Below are 15,662 nucleotides of genomic sequence, written 5' to 3' on the forward strand. Positions count from 1 at the left end.
AGCAAGGTGACGATTGGGACCAGTGGCACCGGGCAATGAAGGACGAGGTCAAGGCACTCCAAGACAACAAGACCTGGAACCTAGTGAGACCACCTACAGACAGGGACGTCATAGCGGGCAAATGGGTCTACAATGTGAAATTGGGACCCAGTGGTCAAGTGGACAAATACAAAGCACGCTATGTGGCGAACGGTTTCAAACAGGTGGAAGGACTGGACTACTTTGAGACTTTTGCGCCTACCTGTAAGCCAGAGACATTCAGGATTCTACTTCAACTATGAGCGAAGCAGGGACATGTGATGCACCAGTTTGATGTCAAGACGGCTTTCCTGCACTCACCAATAGAAGAAGAAGTGTATCTGGAACAGTCACAGGAGTTTGTAAAACAAGGATCAGATGGGGAGAAGTTAGTATGCCGACTGAACAAATTTATGGTTTGAAACAGGCAGCTAACAACTGGTATAAGGAACTGGCAAACTTATAACTGAGACAGAGGTTCACCAGAAGCAGGAATGACCATTGGTTGTTCTCAAGAGCAGAGACAGAGGGTCACACTTTCATCTTGGTCTGGGTTGACAACATCATAAGGGCATCAAGAAGCATGACAGTTATCTCCGATGTCAAAAAAGCACTAAAAGCAACATTTCACATGGAAGACAGAGGGAGATTACACTGGTCTCTGTGTGTAAGAATCAGAAGAGAAGAGGACAAAGTCATAGTCGACTATGTGTGCTACATAGAAACGATGCTTGAGCAGTTTCAAATGGATCAATGCAAACCCTCAAGAACTCCAACTGATTTGAATTTGAAATTTCAGGCAGCAGAGAACGGAGACGAAGAAATAGACCAGGGGATATACAGAAGTTTGGTTGGATTACTTCTGTATCTGACCAAACAGACGAGGCCAGACATCATGTTCACAGTCAGCATTCTGTCCAGACACATGAATGCACCTACCAATCAACACTGGATGTGCGGAAAAAGACTTCTGCGATATCTTCAATGTTCAAAAGGTTTAAAACTTACTTTCACAAAAGAAGCGAGTTATGATTTAGTGGGGGAAAGTGATGCACACTGGTCTGGTGACGTGAACGACAGAAAATCACTGACGGTCTACTACTTCAAGCTCAACGGACATGGCGCAGCACTCAGCTGGGATGTCAAGAAGCAGGCCGCAGTTGCTCTTTCTTCATCAGAAGCAGAATATCAGGGCATGGCAGCAGCAGTTCAAGAAGCATTGTATCTGAAGCAACTTCTGGAGGATTTCGGCATCCAACAGAAACATCCAATAGCAATTGGAGAGGACAACCAGAGTTGTATTAAATTGTGCCAAAACCCTGCCTTTCACAAGAGGAGCAAACATATTGAGAAAAAATTTCACTTCATTCGGGACAAGACGGAAGATGGGACTACTTCAATTCATTACGTCCGTACTGACAAAATGGCAGGCGACATTTTCACGAAATCTATACCCGTATAGAAGGTGGAAACATTCAGAACTGTTTTGATGGGAACAGACTCTACGCAATCAACTCAAGTCTGAGTGGGGGTGTTAGAATATCGATCAAACTATAGTCTTAACTTAGTGATAATTAGAAAGAAAGTTTAACTTACCAGATTAGAAAGACAAACGCAAATTGATTTTGATCAGAGAATTTATATAAATGAATCGTCAAGAAATGGTGCTTAGAATCAATATTCGGTTCAAATTGTTAAATCTAGATAACTTTTAATAGAGTGAGACTATTTGATGTAAAATCTTCCCAGCATGAATTGAATGATTATGATACCAAACGGAAATGTGAACGAATTCTTAGAAAAGTGCAAATGCATACCATGTATGGTATCCCCTGCGACTGATTTCTGGGAAATCTGCAGAAGCAAACCATCTTGGGTAACCCTTGCGACCCCCACTGTAAATCACGGTGCTAAAATTTGTTTTGTATCTTGACTTTCTCGTAATGATAATGGGTATATATACAGCTGATTTTTGAGCCTTTTTTCATCCCCAAAATCAAATCACCATCTTGATCTAATAATCACATCTCTCCTGTAAATCTCTGAATTCTACTGTAAAATATCATTCTTGTTATTCTCTCATTTTGAAAAATTAGTTTTTCTACTTAGTTAAAAACGCTTTTATTCCGCTTGCGAAAACCCATAACCCAACACTTAAGTTTGAAGTATGTTTCAGCTCTGGCCTTCTGGCTTTTACGTTCAGAGATTTGACCCCGGGTTCCAATTATATATTCTATGTTCACTCACTCTCAGATGAGTCACAACCTTCCGAGAACTCTGTCAAGTCAGATGCCTCTATTCTCACCCAGGGCACAAGTAAGTGGTATCCCCATTTCCCCATCAACCCTCAAAAAGGTAAACAAAATTTGTGGATAATATGCTACAAAATTCGGGTCTTTCCCATTATAGCCCCCATGAAATTATAGCCCCCCATTATGGTATAAATACCATGATTGGGGGGGGGGGGGGCTATAGGTTATCTGACCACTAAGCTGGGGGGCTATAATGGGAAGGACCCCAAAATTCTACCGATTGCTTAAAATTGCGTCTTAATGGGCCTGTATGCTGTAATTGTTCTGTAAATTTTTAAAAAATACCGCATTTTGATCCCCAATTGGCCTGTGTTACGCAAGCGAGCTGTTGTCAGACAAACCTAGGTTGCGCATACGGTGTATCGGTTTATTACCGAATTGAAACGAGGCGCACCGGCAATATAATTAAACAATTATTAAGACAGTAGTCTAGTTTGTCTAATTTCCACTCGTACGTACGTTATTGTCCATTTTTTTTTCTGATCACTTGATGAATATTAATATTTGACAGTTGATTTAGGTTCAAATTGCTATGTTTGTACTGCTGCTACGTTACTCGATATAAAAAATACAAGCCTCTGGGAATCAATTGTTTTTGCGAACTCGAATCACTGATAAACCATCAACTCTGATTAAGTCCCCGTTTTAAGTAGGACTTCAAATAGATTCGAAAACTACCTGAAATCAATTCTAATAAAAAAAACAATGCATTTAAAAGGGATTTGTATATTCGGATTCAGCGACAATTTATCATAAACTTCTTCGAGAAACAATCCTTAAACCATTATCTTTGTAATTAATTTTGACTATTTATGAGGGAAAATGAAAAGCGAAGATGCTACAATTCGCAAAGGACAGGAGTATTACAACTCACTCCTAAAGAAAATAATAATTGTACTTCCTAATTCACTCATTTTGTTACATTTTGTTAAATGATTTCATCTGCTTATGTTTTGTTTTCAATGGAATCAAGCAACATAAAGAAGGCAGTCAAACCCTAGTCAACGGATAATGTAAAATTTATAATATTTATAAATATCTTCAGGATAATCCATAAACTGTAATTATTTATAGGAACGCATCTGGTAATCTATAATTGCAGTTTTTTGGCAAGTTTTTCGCACGTAAATGCCAGTTCAATGTACAAGGTTGTTCTTAACAACAATCAAATAGTTCGGGGACTTTGTTCACACGGTGGCAAAACAACAGATCGAAAGGACAACAGATCGAAAACAGAAAATTTGGGACAATAGATCGAAAATTAATCTCAATTCTTATTGGTTGAAATTGAGCATTATCTGCGGGCTGCAATATAATTACCACATTATGGCCATGCCGCGTGCGCCATGGCCATGCCTTAGCGGCCCGTGGGACTTGATATGAACCTATCACAACCGAACGAAATAGCACAATAGAACATTTTATATGCTGTATAATAAATGAGCACTCAAATCTGATTGGCCAATACGCAACTTGAATAATTTAATTTTCGATCTATTGTCCCAATTTTCGCTTTCGATCTGTTGTCTTTCGATCTATTGTCCTAGCACCTGTTCACACCAGTCCCATTTTCAAGTGTATTCTTCACAATAGTTCACAATTCGAGGAACAGGTTCACAACTGATAATTCGAGAACCATTTTCCCTACGGTCCGTGAAATAAGAAACATGATTACAACAGTCCACGATTCGAGAAATTTGATCGCAACAGTCCACGATTTGACAAATACGATCACAAAAGTTCAGGTTTCGAGAACCGCGACCACCGCCACTACCAATACCACCAGTAACACATTCATCATCACCACCACAAACCCCCCCCCCCCTTCTCACCGTCATCGTCCGAGAACCTCGAGTGTTCCATTAATTACTATGTGAATTGAAGAAAATACACAATTATAAAAACTCGGAAACGTACTTGCCAGTTAGGTATACGACATTTTATGCGGTTTGGTGAAATTACCACCTTGTGACCAAAATTCTTTCTCAATGGTGAATACAAAAGACATGAATAAGGGGGACACGGCATACTTCTGTCGAGTAATCGTTGTCAAATTTTTGCATTGTATCAAATTTGGCTGGGCTGCTACAGATCACACAATACGGGATCTCTTTATGTATGCCAGTCAAACTTGACAAAAGATATAACAAATCGAAGGCAAAGATATATGCCTAAGACCTGTCTGTGCTATAAGTCTCAATTTAAAGTAGTTGGGGGGCTGAAAAGTTCAATTAATTAAATAGATAGTTTAAATGAACAAGCTTACACTGAGTAGTATTAAACCGGGTTGAGCTGTTACTTGATTGTGTTGTTGTTAAGTGAGTGCGTCGTTGAAACTTCTTCCAGTTGATTTCTCACAAGTATGTTCTGTTGGAAAATTTGCTAAGTTGGAAATCTTTAATAAAATTTCTCTTTTTAATTTTAAGAATTTATTTTGCAAGAAAAATGAAGCAGTTGTCTGCTGCTCGTCGTTGGCTCTGTTATTTGTCTCTCTAATTTTATTCCGTCCCACTTCGCTGAGAGAAACAATTAATTCCTCTCAGCTCCGTTTGGGCCGATAGGGAGCGAATCACAAACTCACGTTCATAGTGAGGTGCTTCTTAATTTTCCTATTGGCCGAGAAGGCAAGAGAATTAACTCTTTTTTATCTCACGGAAAAATTATTGAAACTCCAAAAAATAATAAAAATCTAAAAAGCTGAGAGCATCAATTATTGATTTCGTAGGCGCCTGTTTTCTGCTTTACCCCTCTTCTAAAACCGCAACAATTATGGTTTTCTTGGGGGCTTTTTATGAGACTCTATTGTCTTTTCCCCTGAAGCAATCTGCTTCATCTTTATTGAACTTGGGGGGAAAGATCTGCATTGCAACTGTCAAAAGCAGAAGTAATTTAAATCAAAGGAAACTGTGGCTTTACAGGCCGCCTACGTTCAACAACGTACATTTTCTGTCCTGGATATAAGTGAGGAGATCCAGGCCTAAAGTTGTGTTATTTAAATAAGTCGAACTGGAGTTGTTTAAATACTTGTGTACTGGTAGTCTTAATAAGCGTTAGTTTGTTTAGCGCGCGGCGAAAGAATGGTTAATTAGCGCCTAAATACGTTCGCTCTAATGCGGGATTAATTATCCGTTCATTTGTAACGGCTCTCGTAATACTACAGCTCACCCCGATTTTAAGATAGAAAAGAAAATGATTAAATGAAAGAAATATACTGCATCGTATATAATTTTATTGCGCTTGGAACATATAAATGAGTTACTACAAGTTCAGACAGCTATGAAATTAATCGCAAAGGGTGATAATGGTATGCTATAAAATTGATCGCAAAGGGCGATAATGTTGTGCTACATTATTTAAAAAATTCTGGAGGCAAAATGACTGGGCTTGGTACCGGACTGTTTCCGTCGTCCATGATATCAACAACTTCCACTACTTCGTCTCCTTCATCCTTTTCTGTAATTGATAGTTCCTTGATTATCCTTTTTTGTTTTCGGTTCTTCTTCTTTTGTTTATCTACTTGAGCGGATAATTGTTTGACTTGTTCAATGAAATTCTTATTTTCCGCTCCAAGCTTCTGGTTAGCTGATGTAACTTCCAAATGTTTTCGTGCATATGCTTTTTTGAGTGTTTTGAGGTTACTTTCCTCAGTCTTGTCGAGCTGTTTTGAGATTATGTACTGGCGTCTCCAGTAATCGTCGCTTGTTTCCTTTTCTTGCTTGTCCAATTTCACTCTAAGTTGTTCCAGTTTTATTGTTACTTCTTGTAACTCGGTTTCCTTAATGAAGAGTTCTTGGCGGAACTAAGAATTTTCAGATATCAGAGATTCTTTCGATATTTCTCCTACATGGTCAGATGGCGTGGGAAAAGCCGTGATTGCGGAGTAGGGAACGTTTGCGTATACATCCAACTGATTATTTCTAACCAAATAGGTTTTTTGTTCATCATTCCTATTCTTAATTCTCCATACGTTGAGGTTGTCGGGGAGTGAGAAGTCTGGTATGATCGGTAATTCACGAATTTTTGCAAATAATTCTTCACCTGTGGCAATGTTTTGAATCTTGACCTTATCTGCAATTTTGAAGCTGTTGAATTTTGTTTTCAGTGAATATTTCAAATTCGTTACAAATCTTGGGTTCTCAGGGTTGAATTCATTCTCCCTGCTTTTTTGAACCACCAAGCATTTCTTTGTGTCTTTTCTTTCTTCATCAGTCATTAGATCGTTTATATTACTTAATTTCCTTACTTTATCAGCGTGGCTTGACTGGTTTGGAAATTCGTAGGGTCGTTTGCGACTGACTTGCCAGTTGTTTTGGGGATCATATTGGTCCTGTTGTTCTCGCATTGGTCGAAATGGCGGAGTTGATGACAGTTTCTGTTGATGTTGTAGTGTTGGTTGTTGGCTTGATGAAGATGGTGAAGCAGCGGGGACGATTACACTTGAGAGGTTGTGCTTGATGCTCATTTTGTGGTTGAGGTCTAAAATATTTTGATATTATTAGCCTGTGTCATTAGTATCACACATTATGGCTTCTTTTCATGTTTGCAAATGTATTGCTAATATAGAAAAGTATTCTATTGTAAAAATGTTTTTGTAAGGTTTTGTTGCTAGCTGCTTTACTTAAAAATTATAATGCTAAATGCATTTGTTATTAAAGTTTGGTAGAAAAGTTTTTGTTTTGCTAAATGCAAAGTTAACTTTAATAAAGGGAGGGGGGCAATAATAAAAAAAATTTAATACTTATGCCAGGCGGGCAGCCCTGGCACAAGTACGTCTTTCTCCGCTGCCCGGAGGTGTGAGTCTTGGGGCGTGCGTCACACTAACACGGCTGCAACGACCCGTGCAGCTGGGGAGACAACCTTGCTTTAGCTGAAAGAAGGAAATTTTTCGGGTCGTTTTTGGAAATTTCAGTTATCGTGTTAGTGTTCTGAATTATTTAGGTTCAAAAGCCAGGGGGCAGGCTGGAGAAAGCTGAGGTAACCCCTTCCCGAGGAAAAGTTAAAAGAGAAAAAAATATCGTTTGGGCTTGAGTGTTTTTGGTTTATTAGACAACGTCCTCTAAAAAATTTTTGCAAATGGGACTTTTTTTCTGCTTATTTATGCACACTCGACAGAATCGGTGTTCGTCACGTTGGGAAAAATGTGGGTGTTTTGTTACTCCTAATTCTGTTTTCATTTTTTTGCATAAATTGCACCGGAAGTAGGATGTGATCAGGACGGGAAGACAAGGTCGAAGACAGATGGGACATTTAGGGTTTGGGTATCTTTTAAAAAGTGCTTTTCTGCAAGGAATACATACATAGTGGGGATTTTCTTTGGGGAATTGCTTGTGTAGTTTTTCTACAAAAACGGTTTTTCGTGAACATATAGGGCAGAAAATGTCCTTATGGGGATAGAACCAACGGAAACCGTGGAATAGGGATTGTGAAAGACCCATTGAGTGACTGTTATTTTATTTTCCTTATACAAAAACAGGAAAACCTCTGAGAAACTGCAGTAGGATGAGGTTAATAAGGAACGATATTGCAAGCAAGGTAATTAGGATTAAGATAAATATTTTTGTGGATAGGTCTAGATTGGTCATTTTCCGTATCTGGAGAAAATGGAAAGGAGGTAGTGATTAATAAAAAGGGATATTGCCAATGCGCATAAGAGGACAAAAAGAAGAATAAACAATGTTACGGTTTGCATTTTGTCAATTCAATGAGTAGTGTAGAACTAGGGTGAAGGAGGTGATTTGCTCCTGGTAAAAACTGAATTGAATTAGGGATATCGAGTGGATCAAAAATGAAAGCAGGAAAAGAATTAAAATTTTGGAAGTTCTTGGACGCATTATGTAATTATTTTTTCGCAACGAGGGCATAATTCATAGTCTTCTACGCAAAATTTACAAAAGTTGACGGGCTTGTGATCACTGTGATGAAACGTTTTTGCAACAGAATATTGAAATCTTGTTTGTTTGCAAATATCACATTGAAACCAGTTAAAGATTGAAAAGATAACATTAAATTTAGAGCATTTAGGACAAAAATCGTAGCCCATATCTTTTATAACATATTGGTAACAGAGCTGACACATTACGTGGGGTTGTTCGTTAGGGGGGGTTCTCGTGTAATTTCTTGAAAACAATTGTTTCACGTCTGCAGCATAAACAAATTAATGAGACCCGTTTGGATTCTATAGTATTGGTTTCTGTGTCAATTGTATTCATTTTTGAAAGCTTGTTAGTGGAAGGAATTATGGGACTGGCACGGTTGGAGGATTTGGTTGTCGATTATTTTGGGATTTTATTGTTTGGTCTATTACTAATATAATTATGAACATCAAAAAGTTGAAAGGAATACTTACAACTACGAGGAAAACGGTTAAAACGAAGGAGAAGGCTGCTGCAATAATCATAAGGGCCATTAATAAAAAATCAAGTAAAGTGGGGGTAAACATTTTGGATTGTTTGTGAACGTAGTTTTGATTTGAGGATTTTACCACGGGTTGTTTGGGTCAATTGTTTGTTTGCATAAAGGGCATTTAGTAGTTGTGAAGGTCATACACTGCAAACAAATTGATTTTTCAGGGTGTAGGCTTTTGAAGTGGCTGTGGCAAGTGGATAACTTTTTGATTTCTTGACAAGAATCACACTGGAAATAATGGCAATGACTGATTGTATAAATGGGAGTTACGCAAATGGGGCATTTAGGTTGGTTCCAATATTTAAATAATTCATTTCTACAGGGAATGCAAGCAAAATGGGGAGGTTGACCGTTTGGGTTTGTGTGCAATTTTTTAAATTGACGACAAGGGAGGTAACAAATAGGACATTGGATTTTTGGGGTTGAGTCAATTTGTGGTTGCTGAGATAATATTTTCAAAATGTTTCCCATTATATGGATAAATCAGAGAGATCTGGGTGTGCGATTTCTAATCCATGGTGTTCAAATTCGTTGGGGATAGTTACATTTAGATCTGCAACACCAAAAAAGAAATTCCAGTGTTTCTCGTTTGGATAAATGTAATAATGATTAATGGTACCTGTGCTTAGGAACACATAAGTTATTTTGATACATGCTTTATATTGTCTAAAACAGATAGTAAACCATCTTTCTGCGTTAACAATTTTAACTTTTTCCTTACCAATGAACAAAATCATTGTATTTTTAACAATTTGAAAAGAAATGCGGGAAAAAGAGCAAATTGATCAGAAAAAAAAGGATAGGAATAATGAGCAAGGGAAAAAAATTATTTTTTGGGGAAAATTATGTGAAACAATTTACTTTACTGAAGAGCGCCCAAATTGACTGGGAAATGCTCTTCGATATCAATGAGCGCAAGAAAAAATTCCCAGTGCATCATTCCCATTGTTACTCGAGTAGAACCCTCACATCCAAGCTCGTAGTCTGTATAGTGTATAATTATACAGGGTTTAATCTCTGCTGTGGAAGTTTCAATGAAAGATCTCTCGAGGGACTCTACTTTGACTAGGCGCTCACCAAAGTGGAACAGCATTATAGAAGATCTAAATTAAAAGGGATTTTAGAACCATTTCAAGCTTGGGATATATTTATAAAGAATGTCCAATAGGGGGAAGAGGGTGTTAAGGTAATGGTTCCATCAGTCCAAGTGTTTAAATATTCAAAATGGAGTATTAGTTGTGGGATTACTCTGTTGCTTTTTGTCGTGACAAATGATTTTTCAAAAAAATTGTATATGTATAAGGCAGTTTTGGTATGAGAATATCATTGCTACTTTTAATTGTTAATAGTTTCCAACTCTTTAAGGATTGAATCGTTTTGGCAATAATCAGTTTTTGGGCAATCAAAATAAATATTGTGAGTTACACAGTTTGGATTTTCTAGAATAAATAGGAAGAACTTCCAATGAACTGAGAGAGGATTAATACTTATTAAACAAATTTTTTCACTTTGGATTTCTTTGAGCGTTACTTGCATAGTAGGTACAGGAGTTGGGTATGCATCAAAAGATCGTTGAATTTTTTGTAACTCTACAAATTAATTGTTAACTGCAAATATCATAGTTTAGAATGATACCTAAGCAATGTAGATTGGATGTTGTACTTGAAATAACGAGTTCTCTTTGAATGCTAGAAAAATGGTGAATTCGGCGAACTGAGGATGAGTAATGAAAATAGTTAAAAGTCTGTAAATATTTGTCATGGGTTTTTTAGCGAAAGTCATTATACTTATAGCGGAAACATAGTATACGGCTAATAGCTCAAAATTTTGGTTTCCGATTCTGATTTGTAAGTTTCTATTAGTTAAATGAATCATGTTGCTGATCTATCTCATTTGGCAGACTATTAGGGTCGAATTGTGCTAAATACACGAAATAATTCCAATACAACGAATGAGGGATAAAATCACAGTATCGTTTTCCCAAGTGTCCCAAAACTCAAAATTTATAACGATTTGAGGGAAAATGTCTCCGTGATTTTCTTCAAAAGTTTTCTTTATTTGATAAATTGTGACGAGTCTATCTTGAAACAAAAAGTGCATTAATGGAAGCGTTTTAGTTGTTAATTAACTTATTGTTCTTCATTTCAAAACTATGTATAAAAGTATGTAGCTGTAAAAAAAGGATAAAAAAGGGTGTGTCAATTATTTCTGAAAAGAGGATTATTGACAACGATTGATATTTATAGATAATATATCAATCGGATTCACTGAAGCAAAATCGGAGTAGGGGAAGAGTGCAGGCAATAGCTAGATAGACATAGTTGCGTTTACATAGTTGAAAATGGATTATAAGAAATAAAAAGCAAGGAAGGAATCGACACATGTCTCTTACAGGAAAAGTCAAAGTCTAATAATATTTTTCTTCAGACGCTTTGAAACAATTTTGTATTCGACTCCAATGTTTACAAAAGTAATTGTGTCATCAATCAGGGCTCTTAACAATGAGAATTATTGAAAATTTGAATGCGGTACGTCCAAGTCTATAATGTCACTGAAGTAGAAAGATGCAACTCTAATAGTTACAGTAGTTTTTAAATCGGAAATACTTGATGATAATATTTGTCCGGTGTATTGTCCAAATCGAATGAATAAAGCGTTAGACTGTTTTATGAATTTGGGTTGCATAGCATAGCATCCTTGAGGTGTATCTAAACAAGATATTAATTGACTTATAGAGTCTAATACAAATAATTTTTTTTATTTTTGAGACAAATTATTTTTTTATGAAAAAGATGATTTTTTTATTAACAGCTTTAAGGAGGTGCCACCACACTTCGAATGGTTGCATCATTTTGTGGTTGTGGTTGATGTGACGCCAGATTTGGGTATTCTACTTTATTATTTTCTGTATGACAATGCTCATCAATTTTATTTTCTCTTGGTTGATCCTCAACGCATTTGTAAGTTTTTTCTATTGTGCTGTAAGGTTGATAATTACTAAGCGGTAAAAAATGATTGTTGTTCTGTGGGGCCACGGTTTGGTTTCGTTAGAGAATACCGGTGTAAAGAACGATAAGATACAAAGATTATATATTGCTCCTAATAGAATTTTCCAAAAACCCATTGTTTTGTTGGATATTTTGTGGATTTCGAACGCTCTTATGATTGTTACGATTACATCAGTTAAGAATTTTATGCACAAGAAACAAGCAAAATAAACTCCAATTTTTTCCAGATAAAAAGTGATGATTCCAAAAGTGCCTTTGAACTGGTCTGTAAAAAATGTAGGTGAAAGAAGAGAATCTAGATAAATTTGTCTGTTAATTCCCATTGCCGACGCATAGATATCTTTTTGAGAATAGTTTATGCTTCTTCATTCTAGAACTTCTCTTGAAATTTTTGTCAAAACAGATTTTGAAGCTTCCGAATGCAAGATGTTGTCCCAAAACGATTTAAGTTGATTTGGTGTGTAAATTCCGGCACGTTGCGATTCGTAACCGGTAAATTTTGGAATAGAACTAATAACTCTTGAAGAGAATATTTTTGGCGGTTGTAAAGGAACAGGTGCTGGCATCAAATGGTACCATGAATTTTCATTATCAATATCTAATTGGTAGGCATTTTTGTAGCCTCCAACACAATCTACTTCGTTTGCAAAAGGGTAGGTTTGTCGAGTAATTGGGTCGACGAACATTGTCCTACCATCATAATGAATAGGAATCCTATCATAACACTGTTCAAGAACCTGAAGTGGTGAGTTTCGTTTTGGACAGTGGTACAGCCAACCTATGCTACCATCTGTGTCTAAGAACATCGAGCGGTTGCCGGTTAACATATATCCAGCTAAACAATTGTTTTGGATAGCCTGCATTAGTATCATTTGTTTTTGAGTTCGATCAAGTTCGCATTGCTCTATGACCAAACCTTTCCATGTTTGTTTTATTTGCATGTAATTATGATATATGACAGAATCCATTTTTACCGCAAGGTTAAGATCATAGTCTAACTTGTCTTTGTCTAAGTGTTCCCATGCAACAAAACCGTTGTCGGATGTTCGAATCTGTTCATCTGAAGGCTTCCTATTTAACCCATTTACACTTAGGCTATTGTCAGGTTCAACACGAAGTTTATGAAAAAATTGTTGAGTTTTTGTTTTATAAGATTTGCCAGTCTTCATATTAAATCCGCCTTTATAAGAAACATATAAAGAATCTAATTTTGTTCTGTAAATAAATTCTGGTTTTCCACACACCTTTTCTTTTTCATCAATTACTCTAATTTTTATGTCCATTTCAGCAGGAGAATACGTTCCTGGTCCTTCATAGGGCGTCTCCGGTTTTTCATCACTCACTATGAAATACTGTCAGTTACCAAGATCGTTTTCATGTTTTAGCATTTTTGCGTTTTGTGAAAATCTTTTAGTAACTATACAATTTTCCGGTGCCTCCCAATTGTATGCAAAGGGGTCAAGTGATGTCGAATGACAACCTCCTTCTGAGAGTGCACAAGGAAGTTTTAGTCCTTGACTGTTATAGACAGTTCTGTCATTAAGATCAATATCGAGTACAGTTTCTTGCATCAGGGTTTCAAAAGAGAAGTGTTTAATTTGACCACGATTATCACAAGATGTTGATGAATCACCTTCAAGATCAACTCCCTGGTTTTTATAGGAGACAGTTTTTATTCCATGTTTTATGTCAATTTCCATGTCATCATCGTCAAATTCGGTAACAGTAATTTTTCCAGTTTTATTAGCATTTAGGCATTGTTCGGGTGAAACAATAATATCGTATGTTATTATTGGAGCATTGTGTACAATTGATGAATGGGAAAACAAACCACAATTATAACGAATGAGCATTGCAGTGACTTTGCACATAAGAGCTTTAACAAAGGTCCGATAAGACCGTTGATAAAGTGTTACATGTGTATCAACCATGTGAATGTTTTCGGGTGTAATTTTGCAAGGAGAAACTTGTGTTAAAGCATACATTTTATTTTCTTTCATTTTAGAACAGTCATAATGAATGACCCTAATCTTGTTAGATACGTCATTAATATCCTCAAAAGGAGGTCCAGTAGCGTTGATAACTATAGAAAGAGTACAAAAGTAGAAAAGACTTATAAGTAAATAAGAAAAATAGAGTTTTTCACAACAAGGATATCTGTTCATCCTGTTCTTTTTTAGCGCTTCAAGTCGGGAATTAAGGCTATGAGTTGTAGTAATAGGCACTGCCAGTAAATGTTGACTGGATTTATTGCTACCTAAAACAAAGTTAAGTAAATCCGGCTTGATAGCGTGATGGCGGCTTGGCCGAGCGACTAGAAGTTCGCCTATTATTATTATTATTTTCTAAAGTTTGTAAATTAGAAGGTCCTTGTTCCGATGTATTAGGGCGGAGAGGACTTAAATTAGTGTCTAGAGGTATTCTAGAATTGTGCTGTGGGCAAGGAGTTGAACTTCTTGTTCGACTACCGCTAGGTAGGTGTGTTTGGACTGGAGGTGGGTTATCACGACCACCTGAACTTGCTTCGTTGAATCCAGAATGGAAATTGGTAGGTATTCGGTCGGGGTCGAAGTTCTGCACAGGGGAGTCTCTTCGTATGAAATTATCCACGGGGAAATATTCGGTGTTAGTGGGGCTTTGGAAGGAGATTTTAGTCAAGGGACTATTGAGTTTATTCATCTGACTTGTCATTAGATTATTATAAAATGTGTCACAATTATTTTTATCTATACCATACTCTAGGGTTAACTCTGGTATAGTTTCAGTAGCTGGGTAGTACTCGACTAGGTGATTTCTATGAGCGACCTTCCTGGTGGCCGGGTTGCTATCTAAAGTTAATTCATAGTTAACATTGGTTAGTTTTTTTTCTACAGTATAAGGTCCTGATCTTAGTTCATGTAGTTTTTTTTGACTTTCCTAACTCAATTTGATGGTTTTCCATTAGAACTTTTTGTCCAACCTCAAGTGGCTTGCCTAATTTGTGTTTGTTTCTATGTTTATGTGCGCGGTTATTGTTTTCTAAGCTCTTTTTATAAGCGTTATTGTATATTTGTTTGAATTGGTTTTCTCGCATAAGCAACGAATTGTTAATAGTCGGTTTTAGAAGTTTGTCAATTTTGGTATTTTTTGAAGTTTGCAAGGTATGCTTGTGAAGAGGCAGGTCTTTGCAAAACTCGGAAGAGCATGTGAGTTGTGAATTTCGTAAAAGTCCTAACTTAAGTGACAGAGGTATCTGTGGTTTTTGTCCGAACACAATTTCATAAGGTGAGATTCCAGTACTAGCATTTGGAACCGTGTTATGAGAAAAAGCAAATTTTGGTGCCAGTTCGTCCCATTTACCTCGAGCTTGTTGTAGAAAAATTCGGAAATGTGCTCCTAGATGTTTGTTTTGGATCTCGACTTTACCATTAGTCCAAGGCATAAGCAGTTCGAGGTGCGGGTGTTATACCTAATTCATGAATGTAACTCGCAAAATCTTGGTTCATGAATGCCGAACCCTTATCATAAACAAGTTTTTGTGGTATTCCAAAAGACAAGATGAACTTTTCTAAAGCTTTTATGGTGTCCACTGCGTCTGTGGAACGTACAGGGTATACTTGAATGAAACGCGAAAATGAATCGACAATAACTAAACAATGGTGTTTACCGTTCGATGGAGGATTTAAAGGTCCTTTGTGATCAATATGGACCGTATGAAAGGGGAATGGGACTGTATCAGTCCACTTTTCTAGAGGTACTTCGTGGATGTCTCTCCGTTTTTGTTTATTTTTTTGGCATTCAAGGCAATCAGCAATTAGGTTTTCAATCCATTTATACAGTCCGGGCCAATAAAAAAATCGTTTTACATTAGCAAGTGTTTTATCTAAACCTACATGACCTGACAGTTCACAATGAGCTAGCTGAAAAACTTTAAAGAACA

The 15,662-nt window shown here is 36.9% G+C and overlaps 1 protein-coding gene across 1 annotated transcript in view; it reads left to right on the top strand.

Annotated features, from left to right (window-relative positions):
- Positions 1-15,662, top strand: part of LOC142335564 (uncharacterized) — a 172,451-nt gene that overhangs the window by 132,037 nt on the left and 24,752 nt on the right. The window contains exon 16 of the mRNA XM_075384102.1: positions 2,195-2,334. Within this exon, the coding sequence (XP_075240217.1) occupies positions 2,195-2,334 (140 nt within the window). The remainder of the gene's footprint in view (positions 1-2,194; positions 2,335-15,662) is intronic.

Source organism: Convolutriloba macropyga, chromosome 2 (assembly GCF_964194025.1).
Source record: "Convolutriloba macropyga chromosome 2, txConMacr16.3, whole genome shotgun sequence".
In the NCBI taxonomy this organism is placed as follows: Eukaryota; Metazoa; Xenacoelomorpha; order Acoela; family Convolutidae; genus Convolutriloba; species Convolutriloba macropyga.